The sequence below is a fragment of the Leptodactylus fuscus genome, chromosome 5 (genome assembly GCF_031893055.1).
Source record: "Leptodactylus fuscus isolate aLepFus1 chromosome 5, aLepFus1.hap2, whole genome shotgun sequence".
Lineage (NCBI taxonomy): Eukaryota > Metazoa > Chordata > Amphibia > Anura > Leptodactylidae > Leptodactylus > Leptodactylus fuscus.
The window spans coordinates 198363017-198387376 of NC_134269.1; the positions used below are offsets into that span (position 1 = coordinate 198363017).

Sequence of the window (24360 nt, forward strand, 5' to 3'; positions counted from 1 at the left end):
GTCCGACTTTTCAAGCGGACAGCAAAACCCTACCAGCAGAGATTGAGGCCCTTCAGGTGACTTCAGCCTTCTACCTGTAGAGTTTTAGGCCCTTTGGGTGAGTAAAGCCTTGCAGCAGCAGAGTGTTAGCCCCTTTAAAACTCTTTGCCTCTAAAACTCTGGTTCCAGAACCATCACTCTCATTGCTTGGGATTGATGCAGTGGATTGGACTGAGGACCCAGACATTGACCTTGATTTGGATTGTGAAATTGATAACATTTTGGCATCAAGTCCTGGGGGTAACTTTTATTTAGAGGGGCGCAAAGGTGGAGAATTGGCTGCAACTACTACTACTGGTAATGGTCCTCTAATATCGGACTCTACATTACCTCTACAGGGTTCTGATCAAGTTTTTTCTCAGCTATATGAACTTGTAACTGCTGTGGATTGCTGTTATTTTTCAGGACACCCCCAAAATTCAAGGCATTTTTCTGCTCTATATGAACTTGTAACTGCTGTGGATTCTGGCTATTCTGTGTACGGACAGCCAAAAATGAAAGCTGTTTCTCCACTATATATGCAGTGTATAGCTCTGAGAAGAGCTGTTGGTTTTCTTCTTTACTTTTTCCCTGTCTATCTGAAGCTAATCGCTATCTAGCCCTCAGCAGATATGTTTCTCTCCCTATCTTTGGCCGCAAAAATGGCGAATAGGGTGACAGCCGTTCTTATAAATGGGAGGTCACATGTTTTCGGCAGCCAATGGGTTTTTTAAATTTTTTTCACTGCCTCCGTTGTCGTAGTTCCCGTCCCACCTCCCCTGCACAGTTATTGGTGCAAAAAACGCGCCAGGGAAGGGATACGAATTTTTACTGCGTATGCGGCCTTGTATTCGATTGTGAACGAATACATCGAACGCCATGATATTCGATCGAATACCTATTCGATCGAACGGTGTTCGCTCATCTCTATTTAAGAGTACAGGGTTCTTACGGTAATGGTTAAAAACACTTGCTAAAATAGCACAGCAGGGAAGTAATCCCTGTACTACGGCCATGACAGCCGACAGAACTGCAGGAAGCAGCAAAGAGCTCAAACTCATCATTTCCTGTGTCAGTAAAATAAGAATCCAGGCCCATCGTCTGTATTCCAGCGCCCTCTAGTGTCAAAAGTATTATTACATGCTCTACAGCAAATCGTGCAAAATCATCATTTCCTGCGTCAGTGAATTGATCTGAATTCAGAGACTCCAGTGCCCTCTAGTGTCAAAAATATTATTACATCTGTTTTTTTCCTGCGACATTACCAAGTATAGACAAAAATAGGGCAGCATACAGAGGCACTGTTCTCCTAATTACATCCTGGAGAATAGATTTGCATAGTTTTTACCCAGAATCCCTAGCGGAGCAGGAATGACTTATAAGTCTCCATACGCCTATGTAGGCACACACTCTCCCTAATGTGTATGATTATCCCCTGACACTAGACAAAAATAGTGAAGGTACCGAGTTAGCCAGAAAAAAAACCCGGCAAGAGTATTGTAGGTATAATACCTACAACCAGAAAAATTACAAGGACTCATGAATCCAGGTGCAAGATTAGATCTCCTCAGACGTTGAAGACACAAAACACCCAACCACCCTTGAGGAATACGCTCTTACCACAGGGGCGCCATCCATGGTTTGTAGATGAGCAGATCCACAGAGCTATAAGAATTCCAAGGAGTAATCCCTTAGGCCTGGTTCACATCTGCATTCGGTATTCCATTGGGGGAATCTGCTTGGGGATCCTCCTGAACAGAATACCGAACGCATTGACAAGCGGTGAGTTTATGAAAGCACATGGACCCCATAGACTATAATGGGGTCCGTGTGTTTTCCGCATGAATCATGCGCAGAGGAAAGTAGTTCATGATCTACTTTTCTCTCTGCATGACTTGTGCGGACCCCATTATAGTCTATAGGGTCTGTGTGCTTTCATTGCTCACCGCTTGTCAATGCGTTCAGTATTCCGTTCTGGGGACCCCCATGCGGACTCCCGAAATGGAACACCGAATGCGGATGTGAACCAGGCCTGATGCCTCCAAAGTAGAAATGAAATGCCATCTCTACTGTGCATTTGTTGCAGACAACCCCCAGAATGCGTAGAGAGTAAGAGGGGAAGAGCCGTTCCCAGAAAGGAAGCCATGTAAGTATTTATGAGGTTGGAGAGTACTGGTGACGTTACGTTTCAAAAACGGTGAAACAGAACGTCACTGGATTATCAGAATGTGTCCCTAGGATGGTCACAGTCATATGGGTTAATATATATATATATATATATATATATATATATAATTTTTTTTTTTTTTTTTTTAAATAGAAGTAAATTAGAAGGGAGTTTAGTTTAGGGGTTAATTCTTATTTCATTCCAGACCACTTAAGTCCTAATTCTAAAAGGTTTCTTAGAGAATGATAGAAAACTTTAGGAACTCAGGCTGAAGAGAAAATTCAGATCATTGACAAAAGGACTTAAACCCCTGGATTTATGAGCCCCTACATGGATACAATTAACCCACTCCATCATACTGACACCCTTATCTCATCCCTATAACTTCACTTTTCCTGCCCTGCCTTATGCTACTAATGTATTTCCTCATGAACCAATTTGTTGGGCACCACACAACATTGCGAGCTTGGGGAACGCGCATATATACATGTCGAATAAATGTGTCCCAAATTATTGTAACAGGTCCCAGCCTTTTATATCATTTTACAGAGGAGACAACACAATCAACACAATGCAGGGACCAAATCCCAAGGTTGTACAAAGTCTAGCAAATGGACAAACCAGTTCCTTCTGACCGAGTCATCAAGTTGGCTTGTTTGAGAGACAAATACAAAGGGTCGTTCCCATAATATTATTATTTAACCCTTCATTACCAAACGTTCCAAGTGTTGTTCAGTGTCTTCAGTCATCCCATTGTAGATGCTGGAAGGAGCCAGAGCCCCACGTTTGACCATGGCAAAAACCGCAGCGTTTTACAGTCACTTTAATGTGGATAGGATTCCAGGAAATCCAATCCACACATTGCAGAAAAATGTGCCACAGAAAATGATGCAATTTCCAGAACTTTTGAGATTTTAAGTCAAGATATTTCAATTTAACCTATAGAAATGGATGGCATAGTGCAGAGACAATCAGGAGTCCCCCTGGATGCCGTGATCGCTATTGATCACGGCATCCAGGGGGTTAATCCGCCAGAGTCAGATCTTCCAACCCCGCTGGCTAATATGGCCAAATGTCAGAAGCTGCTGTGCCCGCGGTATTACAGTAACGCACTATTACGATGCTGAACATTTACTATACGTGCAGGGTGACCTAATGGTAGGAGGGCTTAAACAAGTCATTTCTCTGAGGAGACCCCAGGATACCAATTCCTGAAAACCCAGCTATGTTGTGAAGAAGAACTGTCTCTATAAATTACACATAGCTGTTATGTCTGAGTAGCTCCCCTCCTGCTCACCCTCCCTTCTCCATAGAGTTCTATTGTACAGTTATCAGTGACACAACGAGACAAGTAAGTGAAGCGACAGGCACATTTCTTTATATAAAGTTCATAGTCATCTGAACTTTTGTATTTTTTTTTTTTTTTTTCAAAAAAATTCAAAAAGTTATATAGTATTGCAATACATAATTACATTTTATTACAAAATTACTATGTGGTATGTTCACACTGCAGAACTTACCGTGGATTTAGGAGGGCGGATTTTGGCTCAAAATCCGCCTCCCATTGTTTTCAGTGGAAGGCATAGATCCCAGCAGGACGCAGAATAAAGAAGAGTCGTGCTCAATCTTGTCGTGGTTTCTGCAGGAGATTCAGCCACGGAGTCCGCAGCTCAAGACTCCTTACTGATTAGGCCCATGACATGGACATGACACAGTGTATAGATATAAGTCTGCCAATGAATCTACTTATAGAGATATACAATAAATGAATAGAAACTGTGCCACCTGGTGGTGAGGCAATAATACAATTATTAGTCATTCACAGTATACGGTACTTGCCATATAACAGAATACCTTTGTCATAGTAAATGGAACATTATTAGCTGTAAAGAGAAGTGACAAGTCCCGTATACAGTAGCTGTAGTCCCTGTACAGTAGCCCCTGAATTAAATAAGTCCTAATGAAGGCTTACTAGCATGAAATAAACGTATTTATGAGAAACTGAGCTATGATAATTATGGATGGGTCTCCAATGACGTGTGTACTCACTCCAACACAGTCATATAGTCTCCAATGAACACCTGGAGCCCTTGCATGGTGGTGAGCAGATAATACATCTATATAATTTTTAGTCCTTTCCTTTTACTCAAACATAATTATTTCATTTCATGATTTGCGTCCCGCGGTTTTAAAAAAAAAATCATCCATTCATAAGGGAGTTTACTTTTGTAAACTTGAAAAGTCTGGGCCCCCTTTGCTGTAGTTTCCAGAAATTTCTGCTCCACTGAAGTCAAATCCAGGATTCTGAAAAAAAAAAGAAAGGACATCAGTAAAATGAGTTACTGGTTTAATAATCAATTGGATGATTGAGCTGTATAACAGATATTATCATCACTGATGCTGGAATAGGAGCTGAGCCGGTGTAACATATTGCTAATAGAGATGAGCGAACACTGTTCGGATCAGCCGTTCCGAACAGCACGTTCCCATAGAAATGAATGGAAGCACCTGGCACAGCGACCGGCCGCCGGCAAAGTGTACGTGCCAGGTGCTTCCATTCATTTCTATGGGAGCGTGCTGTTCGGAACGGCTGATCCGAACAGTGTTCGCTCATCTCTAATAGCTAACACTCTGCTGCAATGGCCATGACAACAGTAACTGAGACTTCTAAAGAGTTTGTGAGTGCAGCTTACCATCCCCCCGTTCTGAGTGCTACACTCGCATGGAGAGTATATATTAGAGATGAGCGAGGAGTATTCCATTAAATACCTCCCCTGCATAGTTATTGGCGTAAAAAAGCGCCAGAGAAGGTGGGAGGGGCATCGAATTTTTACTGCGTTCACCACGTGGTCAGGGTCTGGTATTGCTAGGTGGGGTGGCATAGACACACAAGTCCAGTTTCTTTTAGTCCAAAACAAAGGTAGAGTTTTATTTTCACTCAAAAAGGTAGTGCAGCAACAAAAGGAAACAACACAAAAAAATAAATCCCTGCCCGGCTAGGCTCTAACTAACATAGAATAGGTTACCTCACCTAGAATAACAGAAATCCAAAAGCCAGTAGAATCATTCAGGACACAGCTCCAAAAATATGACCTCTCTGTCAGCTCTCCAGCCAAGCTCTGCCCACAGTCTGCTGCTGGAGCTGGCTTCTTAAGCCTCCTTGACGAGGAGACTCTGCAGCTGATTCGCTGCCGGAACATCTCCAAAGTGTGGACTGGAGGGGGGTGGAATGACGGGTCCCACTACCAACCTACCTGCCATTCCTAAAAATCCAGCCCAATACTGAGCATTTACCAAATTGCTCAGCAGACGAAAATAAAATAAAATCTGATATCATGCTCAAAGCAATGCACGGTATGCAGAAGTATTGTATTGTACAGGATATTTATTACCTCTCTCTGGAATCTCTCCAGTGTCAGTTTCTTTTGCATCTCATCTTGTACCCAAGGATCGGCCAAGTACTCTCCTTCTAGTAGCGACGGCCAACAATTGCCAGCGTCCCGATTGGACTTGGTTAAAACTATTCTAATCAGTTTTTTGTCCTCTTCATCAACCCAAAGTGGTGGAATAAAAAATAAATAAAAGTAGTTATTTTTACAGTACTGCCCACGAACAGACACAAAGTATGGTAGGACACAAAAAGGACAGCAACATATCCTCTGGGTATTCTGGTTTCCTCCCATACTGGAAAGACATACTGATAGGGAATGTAGATTGTGAGCCCTATATGGGACAGTGACTGACAATGTCTGTAAAGCGCTGCGGAATAGGATGGCGCTATACAAGTCAACAGAATAAATAATTTTGTGCAGGTCAGTTATTATATTATTTGGTTTGCCGGCAGTTTTGTTAGGACCAAACACATCCAAACTGCAACTGCTAATAAATTTGGGGTTCTGAAGAGACGCCAGCGCATAATAAGCGAAGGTCTGGGAAGGGGATCTAACACAAAGAACAGCGTTACATTCCTTCCCTGGGCTCCTCTGGAACTGCTCCTGGTCACCTTCACAGGCCTCAGCGGTCACGTGGTGTCGTGACAAAAGAACTGTTGCTCATGAGCTCATTTGCATATTGGCAAAAAGGGGCGATATATTGGCAACACAGGCACAGATTCTCAAGGGGAAAACACTGTTGGGTTCAGGTGATTGGATTAGGGCTAGTGACTGCGTATTTCGGTCCTGACTTTGACGCGGGAAGTGCGTCAGAATCAGGACCAAAATGTGCCTGTCGCGGATTGCCACGGCTTCCGACAGTCACAGCTTCCTGCTTCGGAGTGGGCCCAAATGGGCGGGCTTAGTCCAGAGGGATTGTCTTGACGTGGACGCACCGCAGCAATTTCCGCCTCTACAAAGGGCAGCTCGCTTCTTTCCTCCGCGAGTGGGAACAAACCATTCGCAGAAAAAAGATCTCTAGCGGTCTACATAGACCTCTATTTTGAGGTGGATTTCGTGCCAAAATCCGCCCCCTCTTGCCCCGTGTGAACTAACCCTTATAGTGACAGACTCCCTTAAAAGAGGACCTTTCACCACTTTTGGGCACATGCAGTGTTATATACTGCTGGAAAGCTGACAGTGCGCTGAATTCAGCGCACTGTCGGCTTTCCCGATCTGTGCCCGGTGTACAGAGCTTACGGTGCCGGTACCGTAGTGCTCTATGGTCAGAAGGGCGTTTCTGACCATTAGCCAGAGACGTCCTTCTGCCTCGCGGCGCCAATCGCGCTGTGCTGTGTAGCGGGGAGGAACTCCCCCCTCCCGCTCCTGATAATGCTCATCTATGGACGAGCTGTGTGAGCAGAGGGAGGGGGCGTTCCTCCCCGCTCCACAGCACAGCGCGATTGGCGCCGCGAGGCAGAAGGACGTCTCTGGCTAATGACGCCCTTCTGACCATAGAGCACTACGGTACCGGCACCGTAAGCTCTTTACACCGGGCACAGATCGGGAAAGCCGACAGTGCGCTGAATTCAGCGCACTGTCAGCTTTCCAGCAGTATATAACACTGCATGTGCCCAAAAGTGGTGAAAGGTCCTCTTTAATATCAGGTAATATGTAACAAGTTCTGTGTAAGATCTCCTAAGACATTCATTCTGCAATCGTCCATATAAGAAGATGCTGTATTCTTACCTAATGTCCACGTGCTTTCATCGCTCATCGTTGAATCATACAACCGACCCTGGAAAATACATCAAAAGATCAATGAATTTTGCTCTGTACACTGGAAGGTTTACAATGGCACGGGATTATTTAACATGATTTCATATACAGGGAGTAAGAATACGCCATTCAGTAGGGCTGGATCAAGTTAATTGAACCGTTTCCCCCGATTACAATGACGGATTATTTTAGGACAATCTCCTTCTTACATGTCACACCGTCTATTTTTGGCCACTGAATTCCAGTCCGGCTTGTTCACTTATCAGCAATCCTGGTTGGATAGTGTACAGTGAGTGACATACAATAGCAGTGTGATGGAAAATAATAGATCAGAGTACGCTCGCGTCGATTAATTGAGCGGACTCTCAATTGTGGTTATTTTGCCATAAATAGGCCAGCCTTACTATACAGGTGCTCTGCTGTCAGGTAGGTGGTCCTGGTCAATAAAGAGCATACTGGATGCTGGAGCTAACAGAACTAAATGCTGGAGGTAGTGCTAGAGAAAAAATTCCAACTATGCCAGAATTAGGGGTGTCAAAGCTCAGAATCACACCCCTTGTCTGCTCCTGCCTGATGCCGCCCTCATGACAGTACAGAGACTAAATAGAGTATCAGGTACCAAAACTAAGAGCAGGGATTGCTCAGGAACGGTGGGTGCTACATAAAGAGATCCAACTGTGCCAGAATCGGTGACGTAGCATCTATTAACAAAGGCTGAGGCCTGGTTCACATTTGCGTTCAGTATTCCGTTCTGGGAGTCCGCATGGGGAACCCCCCGACCGGAATACCGAACGCATTGACGAGCAGTGAAAGCACATGGACCCTATAGATTATTATGGGGTCTGTGTGTTTTCCGCACAGAACATGTACTTTCCACTCCACATGACTCGTGTGGACACCGCGCGGAAAACACACAGATCCCATTATAGTCTATGGGATCTGTGAGCTTTCACTGCTCACCACTTATCAATGCGTTCGGTATTCCATTTGGAGAGTCCTCAAGCGGACTCCCCGAATGCAGATGTAAACCAGCCCTAAGAACTGGAGTAGGTGGAGGGTCCACTTTAAGGCTGATTGTCAGGGTAAGTTCACACAGAGTTTTTTGGTCTGGGTTTTGAGGCTGTATTCGCCTCAAAATCCTGACCAAAAAAGACAGCTTCCATTGAAATCAATGCGAGCTGCTCAGGTCTTTTTTCCGGGAGCCGTTTCTTCTGGCTCCCAGAAAAAAGAAGTGAGATGCTCACTCTTCAGGCCGAGTCGCCTCGCGATTCGGCCTGAAGACACACTCTCCTCCAGACTAGACCCATTCATTGCAGAGTGCGCGGCTGGATGCCAATGCAGTGCACTGGCTTTCATTAGCAGCTACCCGGTTTTTGGATTGGAACCTGGGGCGGCCTCCACCTCAGGTTCTGATCCAAAAAAACTCTGTGTGAACTTAACCTTATGGCCACAGGGACTTCAGAAGTTGGACATACTTATTAAGCTACTTGCAGCTTTTTTGACCAGGTTAGGGATCCCTCACACGGAGTAAACGCGCATGTATTTTTGCAAAATACACGTGTAAAAATAAGACTCCCATTGACTTCAATGACATTTTACAGGCGTATTTTTACACGTGTATTTTGCAAAAATACACGCGCGTTTACTGTGTGAAGGCTCCCTTAGAACGCATCAGAAACAGGCGACTGCTCCTTTTTGACCAAAAAGGGGCAAAGTGCACATGGCCAAAAAAAAAGGCATCTGAACGAACGAAAACATGTACGATATTTAACAAGGAGTAACGGCGATGTCATAAAAAAAAAAAAACACAGTAAATCTAGTCTAAAAATAAGGCGCACAGTCCGTCGCCGCATAACAAAACTGCAGGTCTACTGCGACATCTGAATACACCCCTATGTGCTTATTCACACAAGTGGGTCACATACTTGGCTGTATCTGAGGGTGATCCATTTTGACAGATCGCCCATTGGGTGGTGTAGGCAGATCCCTCAATAGACTGAGCATATAGTAAGGCCTATTATATAGAAGGTTGTGTGAGCAGATCCCTGGCGCCATTGCTTAGTATAGGGCCATATGTATAAGCACATATATAGGAGCAGTCAGTCCCAGCACTCCCCCTGTAGGCAGCACCTGTAGGATGTGTGTGTCCCGCACAGTCAGGGCTATGTCTCGGATCCCCAGCTTACAGCGGATCTCTCGGCTCTGTGTACCAGGAGGCACCTGCACCTCAATGAACACCTCCTCCATGGTCTGGTACCAGCAGCCCCACGGAGTCTGGCACGGCACCACCCCGGACTTCTCATCGAAATTTACCGACATGACATGTAGTAACTCGGCGCCCTGACCGGGGGAAAAGTGTTTAAAGGGTGGCACGGTGCGCATGCGCAGTCCTACAACTTCAAAAGGAGCAAAAACACATTCTCTCCTCAAAGCCACAAAACATCACGTGACACGCTTTACTTGCAAAAAATATTCAATATAAGTTTATGTGAAAATAAAAACGAAAACGGATCTCGACATTTATTACAGAGAGAGGAAAGCTTTTACAAATCCAGCTCCTATTGGTTTTTACGGTTGTCCGTCATAGCTACTGACCAATAGGGAACAAGTTCCTGAGCACTGACTTCACTTCCTGTCCCGCCCCCTGAAGCAGTTTAGATTGCGTTTTGATGTGACTCGTGATTGGACGGCTGGTGCTCAGTCCTGATTGGCTGTGGCGCCCGTTGCTGGACGGGAGGAGCTCTGCTATTGGTGGACTCATCTCTGCGCTGTTTTTAAAGAGGAGCTAGGTGGAGGCTGCACGGATTTGTTATTTGTAGCGACCGCTTGTGACTAGTGAACCCGGAGCCGGTACCGGCGGCTGAGAAGATGTCTTTTCCGAAGGCCCCTCTGAAGCGGTTTAACGAGCACGTTGGTATGTATGAGTCACGCTCTCTATTGGTGTTATGTTCACATGGAGCGGTTTTGTTATGCACGTTTCCAAGCAAGTGACAGCTCTAAGCGCATGGTCACACCTAATAAAGAAGAATGCGTTTTTACATGTTCCTTGCTATTCAAGGAAGGGAATATGGTGGCCGGGACACAGGGTCATGTGACTTATTATAGGGCCTGTGTGACTTATTATAGGGTCTGTATTTGTGGCTAGGACAGTAGGATATATACTGGGACAACCGCACATCAGCTGAGGGTCCTGCGCCCCCTGTTGGAATAGCGTTGTATCACACAATGTCCTCACATTACAGTCCCAATGTGATTTGTGAGGCTTATATTGTGGACCCCAAGCAGATCTTTGTCCTCAATTCTGTTCGTAAGTGATCTAAGAATCTTGGGGTAAGAATTTGACTATTCTGCTCACCGATCTTCTCCAAATCGAATGTATGTGTTCTTATTACTTATATAGTGCCATCCTATTTCCACAGCTTTAGACGTTCAGTCCTTGTCCCATATCGGGCTTACACTCTACGTCCCTATCAGTATGTCTTGAGTGTGGGAGGAAAACTATACAAACTCCTTGCAAATGTTGTCCTTGGTAGGATTTGAACCCTGGACTCCAGCGCTGCAAGACTACACTGCTAACCACTGTGCTGCCCTGGTTTCCACCTCCCAGTCCAGACTTACAGGCTGCCAGCAATGATGTTACAGCCAGTCCTTGGCCTAGGGGGTCATGCACAGTATTTGCTGCCAGTATAATATTGCAGCCTGTAGACACGGAGAGTTCTCCTATAAAGATGATCTATTCCATCTTATACTACAGTTACACTTGCTCCCAGTGTCCGCCCTGTGCCATTCTTCCGGGTTTCCATCCTCAGCCCCAAGAAACTGGACAGGGGACGGCTTCCCGGTGGTCAGCTTTACAACCCATTCATTGAAATGGTTTTTTAAAGGTGTCTGCCTGCAGCCTCTCCGCGGGGAAACCATTTTTTTTTTTTTTTGGGCCGGCCACGTGCAGGACTCAAAAAAACCTCTATTCCTGTGGAGAGGCCACAGGCAGACACCGGCAGTCTCCGTTAAAAGACCCATTTGAATGAATGGGTTTTAAAGCTGACCGCCCGGAAGCCATCCCCTGTCCAGTTTCTTGGGGCTGAGGATGGAAACCTGGTGGAATGGCACAGGGAGGACACTGGGAGCAAGTGTGAAGCCCCCTGACCGTAGTATAAGAGGGATTACAGCTCAGAATAGATCATCTTCATAGGAGAACTCTCCGTGTCTACATGCTGTACCCGTCCCCTCTCCAGTTTCTCAAGGCTGAGGACAGAAACCTGTTGGAATAATAATAATAAATTTTATTTATATAGCGCCAACATATTCCGCAGCGCTGTACAATTTGTAGGGTTCAAATACAGACAGATACATTACAAAGAAAGTCATTTCACACACTGGGACTGAAGGCCCTGCTCGCAAGAGCTTACAATCTATGAGGTAGAGGGGGTGACACAAGAGGTAGCAGGGGCGGCATTGCTTATACAGAGGTCAGACACTTTTGTGTCATTACACAAACATAAGACTTTATGAGCCGTCACCAGTCGTGTCCTGTAACATGTGGATGGAGCTTGGACCTATGAAGTTAGCCTGAGATGACATCATATCATGTGGGGAAATGTGGGAGCGGAGACAGAGGAGGGTTAAGGGTTTACGTTAGACATTGTGATAGGCTTGTATGAAAAGATGCGTCTTTAGTTTGCGTTTGAAACTGTAGAAATTGGGAGTTAATCTGATTGTCCAGGGTAGAGCATTCCAGAGAAGTGGTGCAGCTCGGGAGAAGTCTTGTATACGAGCGTGGGAGGTTCTGATAATAGAGGATGTAAGTGTTAGGTCATTGAGTGAATGGAGAGCACGGGTTGGGCGGTAGACAGAGATGAGGGAGGAAATGTAGGGAGGTGCAGCATTATGGAGAGCCTTGTGGATGAGGGGGATAACTTTATATTTTATTCTATAAATGGAATGGCACAGGGCGGACACCGGGCACAAGTGTGAACACCCACTTATTTTATGGAAGGGTCAAGCACATACTGAGCTACTAACTGACCTAACATTTACATCTCCATTCATTCTGTGGCCTTACTATAACACCAAAGCAGTACGTCTGGTTGTATTTGATATGGCTCTATCCTCACCCTATAGGTTCAGACACTTGCACACTCCTGACACCTGCACCTCAAAATCCTCTTTTCTCCCTGTGCAGACCTCACTCTCATCTTCACTAATGCAGTTCTCTATCTGGTCTTCTTACTAACTTCTCCTCTCTACAATCTGTCCTGAATGCCGCTGCCACTCTCTTTTCTGTCAAACCAGTGCACTAATGCATTTTCTATGTCCCAGTTGGTGCACTGGTTGCCCATTCTCCCCAGAATACAATATAATCTTATCACACCCACCAAAACATACTTGCATAGCGCTGCGCCCCCCCCCCCCCCCATATCTCCTCTCTCATCACGGTCTGCCACCTTAACCGTCAATCACCTTAGACTTGTATCCTCTGTTATCTGAACATCCCACTCATTTCTCCAAGACTCTTCTTGAGCTGCATGGGTGCTCTGGAACACTCTACCCTGGACAATCAGATTAATATCCAAGTACATCACATCTTATCACACAACCTGATCACATTGTTCTATTTTAAAGAAAAAAAATACTGTTCCCCGTGCAGCAGTATCTCCGAGCGCGGTCCGGTCCTGCTGCGCCATTGTTTCTTCATGCTCCCTCTGATCTGTAAGGTGCTGTGGAATATGTTGGCGTTTTAATAAATACAAATATTAATAGTCTTGCAAATGTGTTTTGCTTCTAGGCTGCGCTCCAGCGCCTGGATCTTACGATGTGAAGGTATCAGATGGCCTTAAAGGACCCGTATCGTTTGAGAAGTCTCAGCGCTTTAGGGCCAAGAAAGGTAAATGCCGTATATCAGGCCTTCTTAAAGGGGTTATCGAGAGAAAGTAAAACTTCCCTGGTTTGCTAATTTGTTTGATTATCTTCAATAACCTCACCATTTAGATTCATGTGCTGAAAGTCAGAGTGTGGACAGAGAGGATGAGCCGACTTCCCCAGCACGCCTGCGCAAGCATTTTTCTCTTGGTTCAACCGTAAGTGTGTATTCTTCAAGTTTCCTAGAGAAGAGAGTTTATAAGGATTCTACCATTAAAACCTTTTTTTTTTTTTTTTTTTTTTCTTGTGGATAAGACGTCGGAATAGCCTTTAGAAAGGCTATTCATTTCTTACCTTTAGATGTGATCTCCGCCGTGCCATTCCTTAGAAATACCGGGTTTTTACCGGTATGTAAATTAGTTCTCTCGCAGCGATGGGGGTGGGCCCCAGTGCTGAAAATACGATGAGGGCGTTCCCACTGCTGCTCGAGAACACGATCCTGCGACGCCTCTATCTTCGGCTGGATCCTACCCTTCTCTGTCGTCTTCCTGCGTCACCTCTGACGCCTGCGCAGTCGGCTCTGCCAGTGAGGCACCAGCAGAGCCGAGTACCGGCATCCATTTTTGGAAGGCCGCTCCTGCATTGAACTGCAAGAACGGCCTCCCAAAAATGGCCGCCGGGCACAGTCGATTCTACTAGTGTCTCACTGGCAAAGCCAACTGCACAGGCGTCGGAGGTGATGCAGGAGGAAGACGACAGAGAAGGGGAGGATCCAGCAGAAGATAGAGGCGGCGCAGGATCGTGTTCTCGAGCAGCAGTGAGGACGCCCTCATCGCATTTTCAGCACTGGGGCCCGCCCCTATCGCTGCGAGAGAACTAATTTACATACCGGTGAAAACCGGTATTTCTATGGAATGGCGCGGCGAAGATCACGTCTAAAGGTAAGAGACGAATAGCCTTTCTAAAGGCTACTCCGACGTCTTATCCACAAAAAAAAAGGTTTTAATGGTAGAATCCCTTTAAGTGTCCGGTGTGACAAAATTTTCTTCTTTTTAGTATATGTCCTTGATTTAATATTAGTGTGGATCAGGTGCCTGGCTCCGAACCGGAGCAGCTGAGCATAGTGTACAGAGCTGTAAGCAGACAACACTACATTGTGCAATAGGCCAAGTGTACAATGCTGAAAACAGCTGATTGTTGTGGTGGGAGGAAGGGAGGGGGTGTTGGACCCCTGCCAATCTCAAACTAATGACCTGTCATGAAGCTATGTCATTCATTTTGGATCTTGGACAACCCTGTTAAACTTTTCGTCACAAGGCTAAGTTCACATCTGTGCCAGAGTCTCCGTTGGGGAGACTACTGCAGAAACTGGTGGAGAGAAGTCCTGCACGGTGGACACCCATCAGTCTATGGGGTGTGCGGGTAACTGCTGTTTTAGCAGTACGGCACTCTGTTTTGTCGTTTGGGTCCACCAGGAAACCCAGAGTTGAGTACAGATGTGAACTTCAAGTTATACTATTGTACTGGCAGATGAATTTGATTTGTAGTTTCATAAGAATGTGCCTGCACTTTAAATTAGGGTTACAGTGAATGGGTCACATGGTTTCCCCATGCCCTTAGTGTTCTTAAGGAAAGGCCTGTGATGGCCAAAAACGTGGCAACTCATATAAACCAGGTACTGGTCTGCCGTTTATCGCTTAAGAAAAAAATAATAATCTGAACCACGTTCAAAACATGTCAAGAAAGTAAATGTCTGTGTGCAGGAAATACTGACAGTGTACATACAGTATTTTTCGGACTATAAGACGCACCTAGGTTTTAGAGAAGGAAAATAGGGGAAAAAAATTTTGAAGCAAAAAATTGTAAAATATGTAATATATGGGAGTTGTAGTTTTGCAACAGCTGCAAGGCCACATTGACAGGTGACCCTGCAGCTGTATATGGATGCATAGTGTTTTGTATTGAAAAAAAAAACCCGGCGGTTTAGCAATCGTGATATTGACGTTCACCGTACAGGAAAACTATTAGTAGACCGGGCATTTTCGGACACAGGGATACCTAATGTGTATGCGTGTGACGTATGATTTTCTACTTTTATATATATTCTAGGGAAAGGAGGTGATTTAGAACTTTTATTTATTCCCCCCCCCCCCCCCCCTGCATAGACCCAGCCGCAATACTAATATGGCAGTGACAGGCCTGGGAGCCTTCATTAGGGTGGGGACCGGCCCCGGTGGAGAAGGGGCCACCAATACAGACCCGGCATCCGCTGTAATAGAGAGGCGGATGCTGGCGAGGGATAGACACCGGCACAGGTGCCGGGGCCTGCGACATTGCTACGCTCCTCTGCCCTGCATGAAGCCAGCGGCGGGGGGACGGAGGAGCGGAATAGCATTGCCCCTGCTGGCTTCATGCAGGGCAGAGGAGCGTAGGGATGTCTCAGGCCCCGGCACCTGTGCCGGCGTCTATCCCTCGCCAGCATCCGCCTCTCTATTACAGCACATGCCAGGCGGCCACATTCGGACTATAAGACGCACCCTTCTTTTCCCCAAAAATTTCGGGGGAAAAAATGTCGTCTTATAGTCCGAAAAATACATATAAAATGTATTTTTTTTTATTATTTTTTTTTTTACAGCCAAACCTGAAACAGAAACCTGAGAGGGACACAGAATTCATAAAAGAAATGAAGAAGCAGAAGGCTTTGGAGAAAGAGGTATGTGACCTTACCAGCATAGGATGGGTGGGATTCCAAAGATTAATATGTGGGCTTCTGATTATATAACATATTAGTATGTGACAGGATGTAGTTATGGTGCTGGAACAAGAACTATAACTGCTGTCACTTGGTGTACACAAGTGGTGGTGTAATCTCTATTTTACCCCCTCCAATATCTTTGGTAAGGCACTCCAGGACTGACAGCAGGAGATGGCCTCAGGGTCAGTGGTTTTTAAGCTCCAGTTCCCTCTTGGGCTCAGATCATAAAGATGGTTCAAAGCCCTAGTCTAAATTATAATCCATGGTATTACCTGGGAAATGGAGACAATATCAAAAATTGAGCTGTATTGCAACTTCTTGAGTGTCTGCTCCTCTTGAAGGATCGGACATATCCATTGTAACGCTCACTTCTGTGAAATGGGCTCTTGGTAAACGGACTTCAGCAGCGAGTGGGTGTTCAAATGCTTTGGAAGAATACCAATAGCTCTTAGGCCGGGTTTATACAGGGTATTTTGGACCGGAACCTGAGGTGGAGGCTGCCTCAAGTTCCGATCCAAAATATGGGTAGCCGTGACTGGATATTGGTGCACCAGTATCCAGTTGCACACTCCGCTCCGGATTAGGCCCAAATAAATGGGCCTAGTCCAGAGGAGGGAGTGTCTTCAGACGGATTTGCGAGGCGACTCCCCCTGAAAGAATGAGCGTGTTCGTTCCTTTTTCCTGGAGCAGTTTGTTCTCGCTCCTGGAAAAAAGAACTGACCAGCTCCCATTGATTCCAATGGGAGCAGTCTTTTTGGTCAGGATTTTGAGGCGGGTATAGCCTCATAATCCTGACCAAAATACCCTGTGTGAACTCAGCCTTAGGGCTAGAATAATGTCTATGGACTCTAGGGACTTCTACAAATACGCTGTTTGCAAGGCACTGGAGTGAGCTCTGTGGGGTCTACATTGTTGCTCTCAATACAGGGAAAGAATGGAAAAAAAGTAGGATTTCCCAGAAATGATCAAAAATTTGTATAAAGAAAAAAGATTAATAAAACAAATGCTGCCAAAAAAATCCAAAGATGGCTGAAAGTTTAGTTAGTAATGGTACCATAAACAACTTGGTGCAGCTTTGTAACTTTTTATTTTTTTAGATCCGTGCTCTCTTAAAAGAACGTGCCGAGCAAGACAAGAAGCTTCAACTCTTGGAGGAAGACTTTAAGAAGACTGAGCTTAAACTGATCACCGCTTTGCGAGAGAAAACCTCCCTTACTACAAGCGTTGCATCCTTGGAAAGGCAAATGGCTGACCTGAACAAGGCAAATGAACTTTTGAAAACCAAGGTAAATACATGGTGACTTTAGAATTGCCCTACAAGGGATTTAGCAGGGATATGCTGATTGAAACCAACACTGACTAATACTAAGTATTCAACTGCACCCACACAAGATGTTTTTTTTTTTTTTTTTCCTCCCAACTGATTTTGGTCCCTGTCCTTAGAGAGGACCGGAGCAGAGTGTCCCTCCATCAGTCCTTTGCTCACTTGTGTGCTGTGATTACATCACATCTACAATGCATGATGTCACTGCTGCAGTCATGTAAACAGTTTGATGGGGAGGACTTGTATTTGTTTGGATTTTACCAGGTCCATTTTTTATTCTGATATTTCCACATTCCCGGTGTCTGACAACTCTTTTAATAACTTCTTTTACTCCTATTTCTAGTTTTCTGATGACAGCTCCAAGCGAAAAATTAACAGTCTCTGCGCAGAACTGATGGAAGTGAAAAATAAGGCAGATGCAAAAGACAAGGTCTGTCTTAGAGGGTCTCCCCTCTTCGCTCTATTTGTTATATAAAAACATAAATACACTTTCTCTACTTTCAATCGGGTTTGTTAATGAAATTGGCAATAAATTTATTACGTGTGTTATACAGACATTAGGGATTGCTAGACAAATTTTGTAAAAGGGGCTTTACTGTCCGACCTCAATACATTATCAGGTGCAGAGGAGGGAGTCAGTGTCCCTCTGCTTCACAAAATCCAGGATATTCAGCAGAGTTTATAACAGGTAGACCTCCTGATACAGATTCACACTTATTCTTTTTTTCCTTGGTTGTTAATGGAAGTCACACACAAATGTGAAATGCGCAAATTGATGGTCATTACAGCCAAATCTTAGTCAGATGAGTAACATAATTGTTGCAGTTGTCACTGTATGACCCTATTGAGCAGTGGTTCTCAACCTTTCTAATGCCGTGACCCCGCAACACAGTTCCTCATGTTGCGGTGACCCAATTCAGTTTGGAGTGTGCGTCCATAACGGCCTGCGTTCCAGCTGAATAGCGTTGCTGCAGACAGTAGCACGGCTTCTGAGTGGCTAAAGCCATCGGAAATATGTGTTTTCTGATGGCTTTAGGCATATCTCTCAACTTTTGAAGATTAGAAAGAGGGACAAAACATGCGGTGCGCGCAGCGGCGAATTTAGCTCCGCCCATTTTTATGTTGACTCCGCCCATTCTCATTCATTTTTCATGTGCTCCCACACAGTATAATCCTCCAACAGTCACCCATACATTGTATGTCCCCTTGCCATCTCTTCCCCAGTTTCATATAACCCCTTCATCTTCCCCTAGTGTCATGCCGTACCCCCCCTTCATCTGCCCAGTTTCATGTGTCCCCATCTGTTCCCCAGTTTCATGTTCCCCCATCTCTGCTCAGAGCTTCATGTCCCTCCATCTCAGCCCCCAGGGTCATGCCGTCTCCCCCTTGATCTGCCCCTTCATTATGTTCCACCTTAATGTTTAAAACCAAAAAAACCTCTTATACTCACCATTCCAACGCTCCCCCATACCTCTCTCCGTGGTCACTCACATAGTTGTAGGCGCGATGTGACGTCATCACATCGCGGCTACACATACAGAAGCCGCGGTGCAACGTTAAAGCAGGAGCTGGCTGTGACTGCTCCTGCTTTAATCGCCTGTGTGTTCAACTCATTGGCATCCTCCGGGCGCCGATAAGTTGAAACCGGGACATACCTCCCACCGACGGGGACGGTTGGGAGGTATGCTTTAGGCAACCCCTGTGTTTTGGTCGTTTGACCCCCGCTGGGGTTGCGACCCACAGGTTGAGAACCGCTGCTATTGAGGATGAAGCTGATTAACAGAGCCTCAAAGACTTGTACAGACAATACATTTTGAACACCAGGGGGTGCTCTTACACACAGATAACTTGTGATGTATCTGAAGAAACCACTTTTTTTTTTTTTTTTTTTTTTTTTTTTAACTTAAATAGGACCTTTCACCTCCTGGGGCACATGCAGAACACCGCTAGAAAGCAGACAGTACGCTGAATTCAGCGTACTATCGTCTTTTACGTTCTATCCCCCTGGTGCACAGTTATCGGTGCTGGTACTGTAGCTCTTCACTGTCAGAAGGGCAACAGTCAGTCAGGAAGGCCCTTCCTCGCAGCAGCGTCTATAGCACTGTACTGTGAGAGCGATGAGGAACACTCCCCTCCCTTCCTGATAGTACTCATCCATAGACAAGTACCGAGGGGGGGGGGGGGGGGGGGGGGGGCTTTCCTCATCGCTCTCACAATGCAGTGCAATAGACGCTGCTGTGAGGAAGGGCCTTCCTGACTGACTGTCAGAAATGCCCTTCTCACAGTGAAGAGCTACAGTACCAGCACCGATAGCTCTTCACCAGGGGCACAGAACGTGAAAGCAGATAGTGCACAGAATTCAGCGTACTGTCAGCTTTCTAGCGGTGTATTAAACAGCATGTGCCCCAGGAGGTGAAAGGTCCTCTTTAAAAGAAACTTACAATACAGAACCAGTTTACTTGACCCCTTGACACCCCTTCGAAGTGTTAACCCCTTAAGGACCAGGCCATTTTTTGGTTTCGCATTTTCGTTTTTCCCTCCTCACATTTCAAGAGCCATAACTTTTTCATTTTTCAGTTCACAGAGTCACATGATGGCTTATTGTTTGCGGGACAAATTGTACTTTGTAATGGCATCATTCAATATGCTGTGCAATGTACTGGGAAGCTGGAAAAAAATTCAGAATGAGGTGCAATTGGAGAAAAAATGCATTTGCGCCATTTTCTTATGGGTTTAATTTTTACAGCGTTCACTGTTTGGTACAAATGACATGTTACCTGTGTTCTACGTGTCAGTACGACCGCGGTGATACCAAATTTATATAGTATTTGAAATGTTTTGATACTTTTAAAAAAAAAAAATGATAAACTTTGCAAAATAGAAAAAAAATTTGTGTCATCATGTTCTAACACCTGTAACTTTTTCATATTTCCATGTATGGAGCTGGTTGTGGTGTATTTTTATGCGGGACAAGATGACGTTTCTATTGATACCATTTGGGGAAAGATCTGATGGTTTGATCACTTTTTATTCAATTTTTTATAGGAGGCAAAGTGTTGAAAAAAACGCTTTTTGGCTGTTTTTATTTTTTTTGCCGCTACGCCGTTCGCAGTACGGGATAAATGTTTTAATATTCTAATAGTTCGGGCATTTTGGAGCGCAGGGATACCTAATATGTTTATGTTTAATGTTCTTTAATTACTTTTATAGCTAATCTAGGGAAAGGGGGGTGATTTGAACTTTTATAATTTTTTTATTTTTTTAATACTTTTAAAAACTTTTTTTTTTTTTTTTCTTCTGTTACATTTATGATCAGACCCCTTAGGTACCTTGAAACCTAGGGAGTCTGATCGCTCATACTATTCACTGCAATACTACAGTACTGCAGTGAATAGCAGAATCGCAGCACTTCTATTAGACGAGGCCTCTGGCATCGTCTAATAGATCTAGTGCAGAGACAAGCCTGGAAGCCTTCAATAGGCTTCCGGCTGTCATAGCAACCGATCACCGCCCTCATGTGACGTTCAGGAGGGCGGCGATCGGCGAAACATGGCGGCGCCCATGCCGCCGGCGCCGTTTACACACTGCGGTCACGTTTGACCGCAGTGTGTAAAGGGTTAACAGCAGCGATCGGCTCGGGCACCGACCGCTGCTGTTATTGGCAGGTCCTGGCTGTATTATACAGCCGGCATCTGCCGTGTATGGAGCGAGCTCAGCGTGTGAGCTCGCTCCATACATCCCCATGCGACCCATGACGTACAGTTATGTCAAGGGGTTAATAACCTATGCCAATGTTTACGTATTATATCATTTTATTTATTTAATGTGTCGTAGGAAATTATTAGTCTTCAGGCAAACTTTGAAGGGCAAATCCAGATGCTACAGGCAAGTTTGGCAGCGTCCAAGGCGGATGTGCAATCTCTGAAAGAAAAGAATAAACTCCTAGGTATGTGGAAATGGGATATTTCAAGTTCTGTTACTTCTCTAAATAACTTTGACCTTCCGCCTAAAATAAAAATCTGTACATAGAATTTGATGTGTCCCAGGACACTAGTATTGTATCTGGACCAGACAAGATATAATGAAGCTACTCCTGCTATGTAAGGTACTTGCATTGGTCGCCATGTCCTCCTCTTGCAAAATTTAAGTATCCAGTTCAGAAGCGCTGCAGATGTAATATCAACTGCAACTTTGAGTCAAGGATTCCTGAGTCCCTTAAGTGTCCAGTTTCCTCTAACATTTATATATTGAAAAGTTCTACAAGTTTCTGTATCCATTCCTCGGTTTTCTAGATCTTCCAGTGGATAATAATCTGTCTCTGGTCATGTGATGTACACACAGGTGCACAGTTCGGTACAGGACAGGGGTCTGACTAATGTGCTGTGCCTGGGAAATTGTAGAAGCTTTCATTGTATAAATATTTGTATATTATGATACAATGTAACCCTGCTTACTGTATTTCCTGCATGTAACTACTTTACTAGTTACATTCTTTGACCACCTCTATGGCCTGCCTAATATATGGGCGTTATGAAAAAAAAAAGCTGATCACTGTGGATAGGTGATGCATATGAATGCAGTCAATAATGTGTGTATTCTTTAAAAAATATTTCAGATGAGAGCCAACAAGAAGCGGCTATGAATAATGAAGTCCTGGAGAAAGAACTTGGCCAAGCACAAAGTAACTTTTTTTTTTTTTTTTTTTTTTTAACTTTGATGCAAGGATTAAAAGGGTTTTCTGGCACTTTATAATGATGATCTATCTTAGTAAGCAACATCAGATTGTTGGTCCCAAGCACCCATGCTGACCAGCTGATGGAAGGGGCAATGTTCCCCTGAAACCTCCACACATTGTGCAATGACCACAGCTCACTCCTATTCAAGTGACTAGAACTGAGCTGCATTCAAGTTCCAGAAAGCCCCTTAAAGCCAACTATAAATGTCCTGCTTTACCACTAGAATTCATTCCAGTGCTATCACCATGATGCTTTCCTTTAGTTGCTGCAATTTTAACACTTGTCAAACTATTGTGATTTTGCAAAAATGTGTCTGCTACGACTTCTATAGGTAAGTTCACACACTGTGTAGCTGCGACTGAAAGCCCGTGCACTGCACCGGCATCCAGCCATGCACTCTGCTCTGGATTAGACCCAATGAATGGGCCTAGTCGGGAGCAGGGAGTGTCTTCAGGCCCAATAGCAAGGCAACTCGGCCTGAAGAATGAGCGTGTTGCTGCTTTTTTCCGGGAGCTGGAAGAAACGGCTCCTGGAAAAAGGACCTGACCGGCTCTCGTTGATTTCAATGGGAGACATCTTTTTGGTCAGGATTTTGAGGCAAATACAGCCTCAAAACCTTGACCAAAAAACTCCTTGTGAACTTACCCTAAAACTTCAAAAGAAACCTCACAAAACAGACTCCTCAGTAAATATACAGCACTCACATCCCCCCCCCCTCCCCACTGATCACTATTGATGACCTGCCTATCCCATACGGAATAGATGTTGGTTGGTGCTCAGTGGAAAGGATTTCCCATGTAAATGAATTTTATTTCATTTCTTCTAGTCTTAATTGAACAGTTGAAAGGGGAGAATAAAAATCTTGAGGAATACCTATCAGATGCCCATGAAAAGATGCAGGTAAGTGAATCCTATTGGGGTACAGATGTATGGTGATGATAAATGTGATTTGTTCCAGCAGGTAGTATCCTGAAAATGACTTTGCACCAGACTGGATGGCACAACAGCTTGATTTTAGTAGTTTTAAAGGGGTTGTTCCACGTCGCATACTCACCCGTCTTTGTTTCTCTGAAATCTTCTGTCTTCCGGCTTTGTTTCGTCATTGGTGGGCGGGGTCACATATGCAAAGCCAAGTGGCGAGATGCCGCCGGCCCTGCGTGCGCGCTCATACACCAGTCTAGCCTTCACAATGCTAATACAGACCCGACAGGGTGCCAGGTCTGTATTCGCATTGTGAAGGCTAGACTGGTGTATGAGTGCGCACGCAGGGCCAGCGGCTTCTCGCCGCTTGGCTTTGCATATGTGACCCCGGAGCACAATGACAGCATCGCTTCTGCCGCTGCTGTCTTCATGCAGGGCAGAAGCATAGCGCTGTTGCTGACTTCACCTGTGCCGGCATCTAGCTGTCCCCAGCATTCGCCTCTCTATTACAGCGGATGCTGGGGAGTGTTAGACGCCGGCACAGGTGAAGCCAGCAACATCGCTATGCTTCTGCCCTGCATGAAGACAGCAGTGGCAGAAGCGATGCAGGGCAGAAGCATAGCGATGTTGCTGGCTTCACCTGTGCCGGCGTCTAACCCTGCATTGGCGGCCCCTTCCCCCCCAAAAGGTAAACTACCCCCCCCCCCCCCTCCAGGCTTGCTCCCGTGCACTTAGCCCCTCCTCCCTCCCCCCCTGAGAGCAGGCAGACACATCACTTGACTCAGGTCAGGTCAGTGGCCACAAAAAAATGAATAAAGTAATATAGTGAACAAACATAGCAGTTTTGCTGAAGCAGTGTATTTAGGAAAAGTCTTACATTCACATTAACAAGCAGTATAGATAGGATCCTTGTGACGGGACAACCCCTTTAAATAGTTGTTGACATGAGATGGAAAATGTCATTTATACGCTTAAACAATTTACTCTTCAGGATCTCAGAATACAAATGAGCGCCCAAGAACAAGAATATGAAGGCAAATTACAACTCGCTACGTCACAGATATCTGATCAGAACCTGGTGAGTGTACAAAGTTTTAAAGAGGACCTGTCGCCTCTCCTGACTTGTGGGTTTAGTAAATACTTCTGGAGCCTCTCGTCGCAGAATCTGGCATTGTGCTGTTCTTGTTAATCCTCGTAGAAATTGGTAAATCAATTAAAGGGATTCTACCAGTAAAACACTGTTTTTTTGGGGGGGTTTTTTTGTGCTTTACGCGTCGGAATAGCCTTTAGAAAGGCTATTCGTCTCTTACCGTTAGACGTGGTCTCTGCCATGCCATTCCTTAGAAATACTGGTTTTTACCGGTATGCTAATGAGTTCTCCACAGCAATGAGGGCGGGCCCCAGCGCTCAAATGGCGTTGTGGGTGGCCC

General features: G+C 45.1%; 2 protein-coding genes across 3 annotated transcripts in view; one reads left to right on the forward strand and one right to left on the reverse strand.

Moving 5' to 3' along the window:
* Positions 1-3610: 3610 nt before the first annotated feature.
* NUDCD2 (NudC domain containing 2) lies at positions 3611-9684 on the reverse strand. Of its 2 annotated transcripts, none has more exons than XM_075276416.1 (4): positions 9522-9684; positions 7306-7354; positions 5578-5729; positions 3611-4489 (listed from the first exon to the last, which is right to left on the reverse strand). In XM_075276416.1, the coding sequence occupies exons 1-4, from the start codon at positions 9636-9638 to the stop codon at positions 4406-4408; spliced, it is 402 nt and encodes a 133-aa protein (XP_075132517.1). In that variant the 5' UTR covers positions 9639-9684; the 3' UTR covers positions 3611-4405. The 2 variants fall into 2 exon arrangements, with proteins under 2 accessions (XP_075132517.1, XP_075132516.1); XM_075276415.1 differs by having other exon boundaries at positions 3617-4489; positions 9466-9684.
* Positions 9685-10172: 488 nt separating this feature from the next.
* HMMR (hyaluronan mediated motility receptor) overlaps positions 10173-24360 on the forward strand; it is a 41112-nt gene continuing 26924 nt past the window's right edge. Inside the window, exons 1-10 of the mRNA XM_075276417.1 lie at positions 10173-10249; positions 13121-13219; positions 13324-13412; positions 15830-15907; positions 17047-17235; positions 17617-17703; positions 21108-21219; positions 21889-21954; positions 22836-22909; positions 23922-24008. Coding sequence (XP_075132518.1) covers positions 10204-10249; positions 13121-13219; positions 13324-13412; positions 15830-15907; positions 17047-17235; positions 17617-17703; positions 21108-21219; positions 21889-21954; positions 22836-22909; positions 23922-24008 — 927 coding nt within the window. The 5' untranslated portion in view covers positions 10173-10203. The remainder of the gene's footprint in view (positions 10250-13120; positions 13220-13323; positions 13413-15829; positions 15908-17046; positions 17236-17616; positions 17704-21107; positions 21220-21888; positions 21955-22835; positions 22910-23921; positions 24009-24360) is intronic.

Coding starts and splice junctions, on each gene's coding strand:
- NUDCD2 (XM_075276415.1), bottom strand. CDS start 9,654: ATGTCGGTAAATTTCGATGAGAAGTCCGGGGTGGTGCCGTGCCAGACT. Junction 7,355..9,465: donor GGGACACACACATCCTACAG/GTGCTGCCTACA, acceptor TGTATTTTCCAG/GGTCGGTTGTATGATTCAAC. Junction 5,730..7,305: donor TGAAAGCACGTGGACATTAG/GTAAGAATACAG, acceptor GGGTTGATGAAG/AGGACAAAAAACTGATTAGA.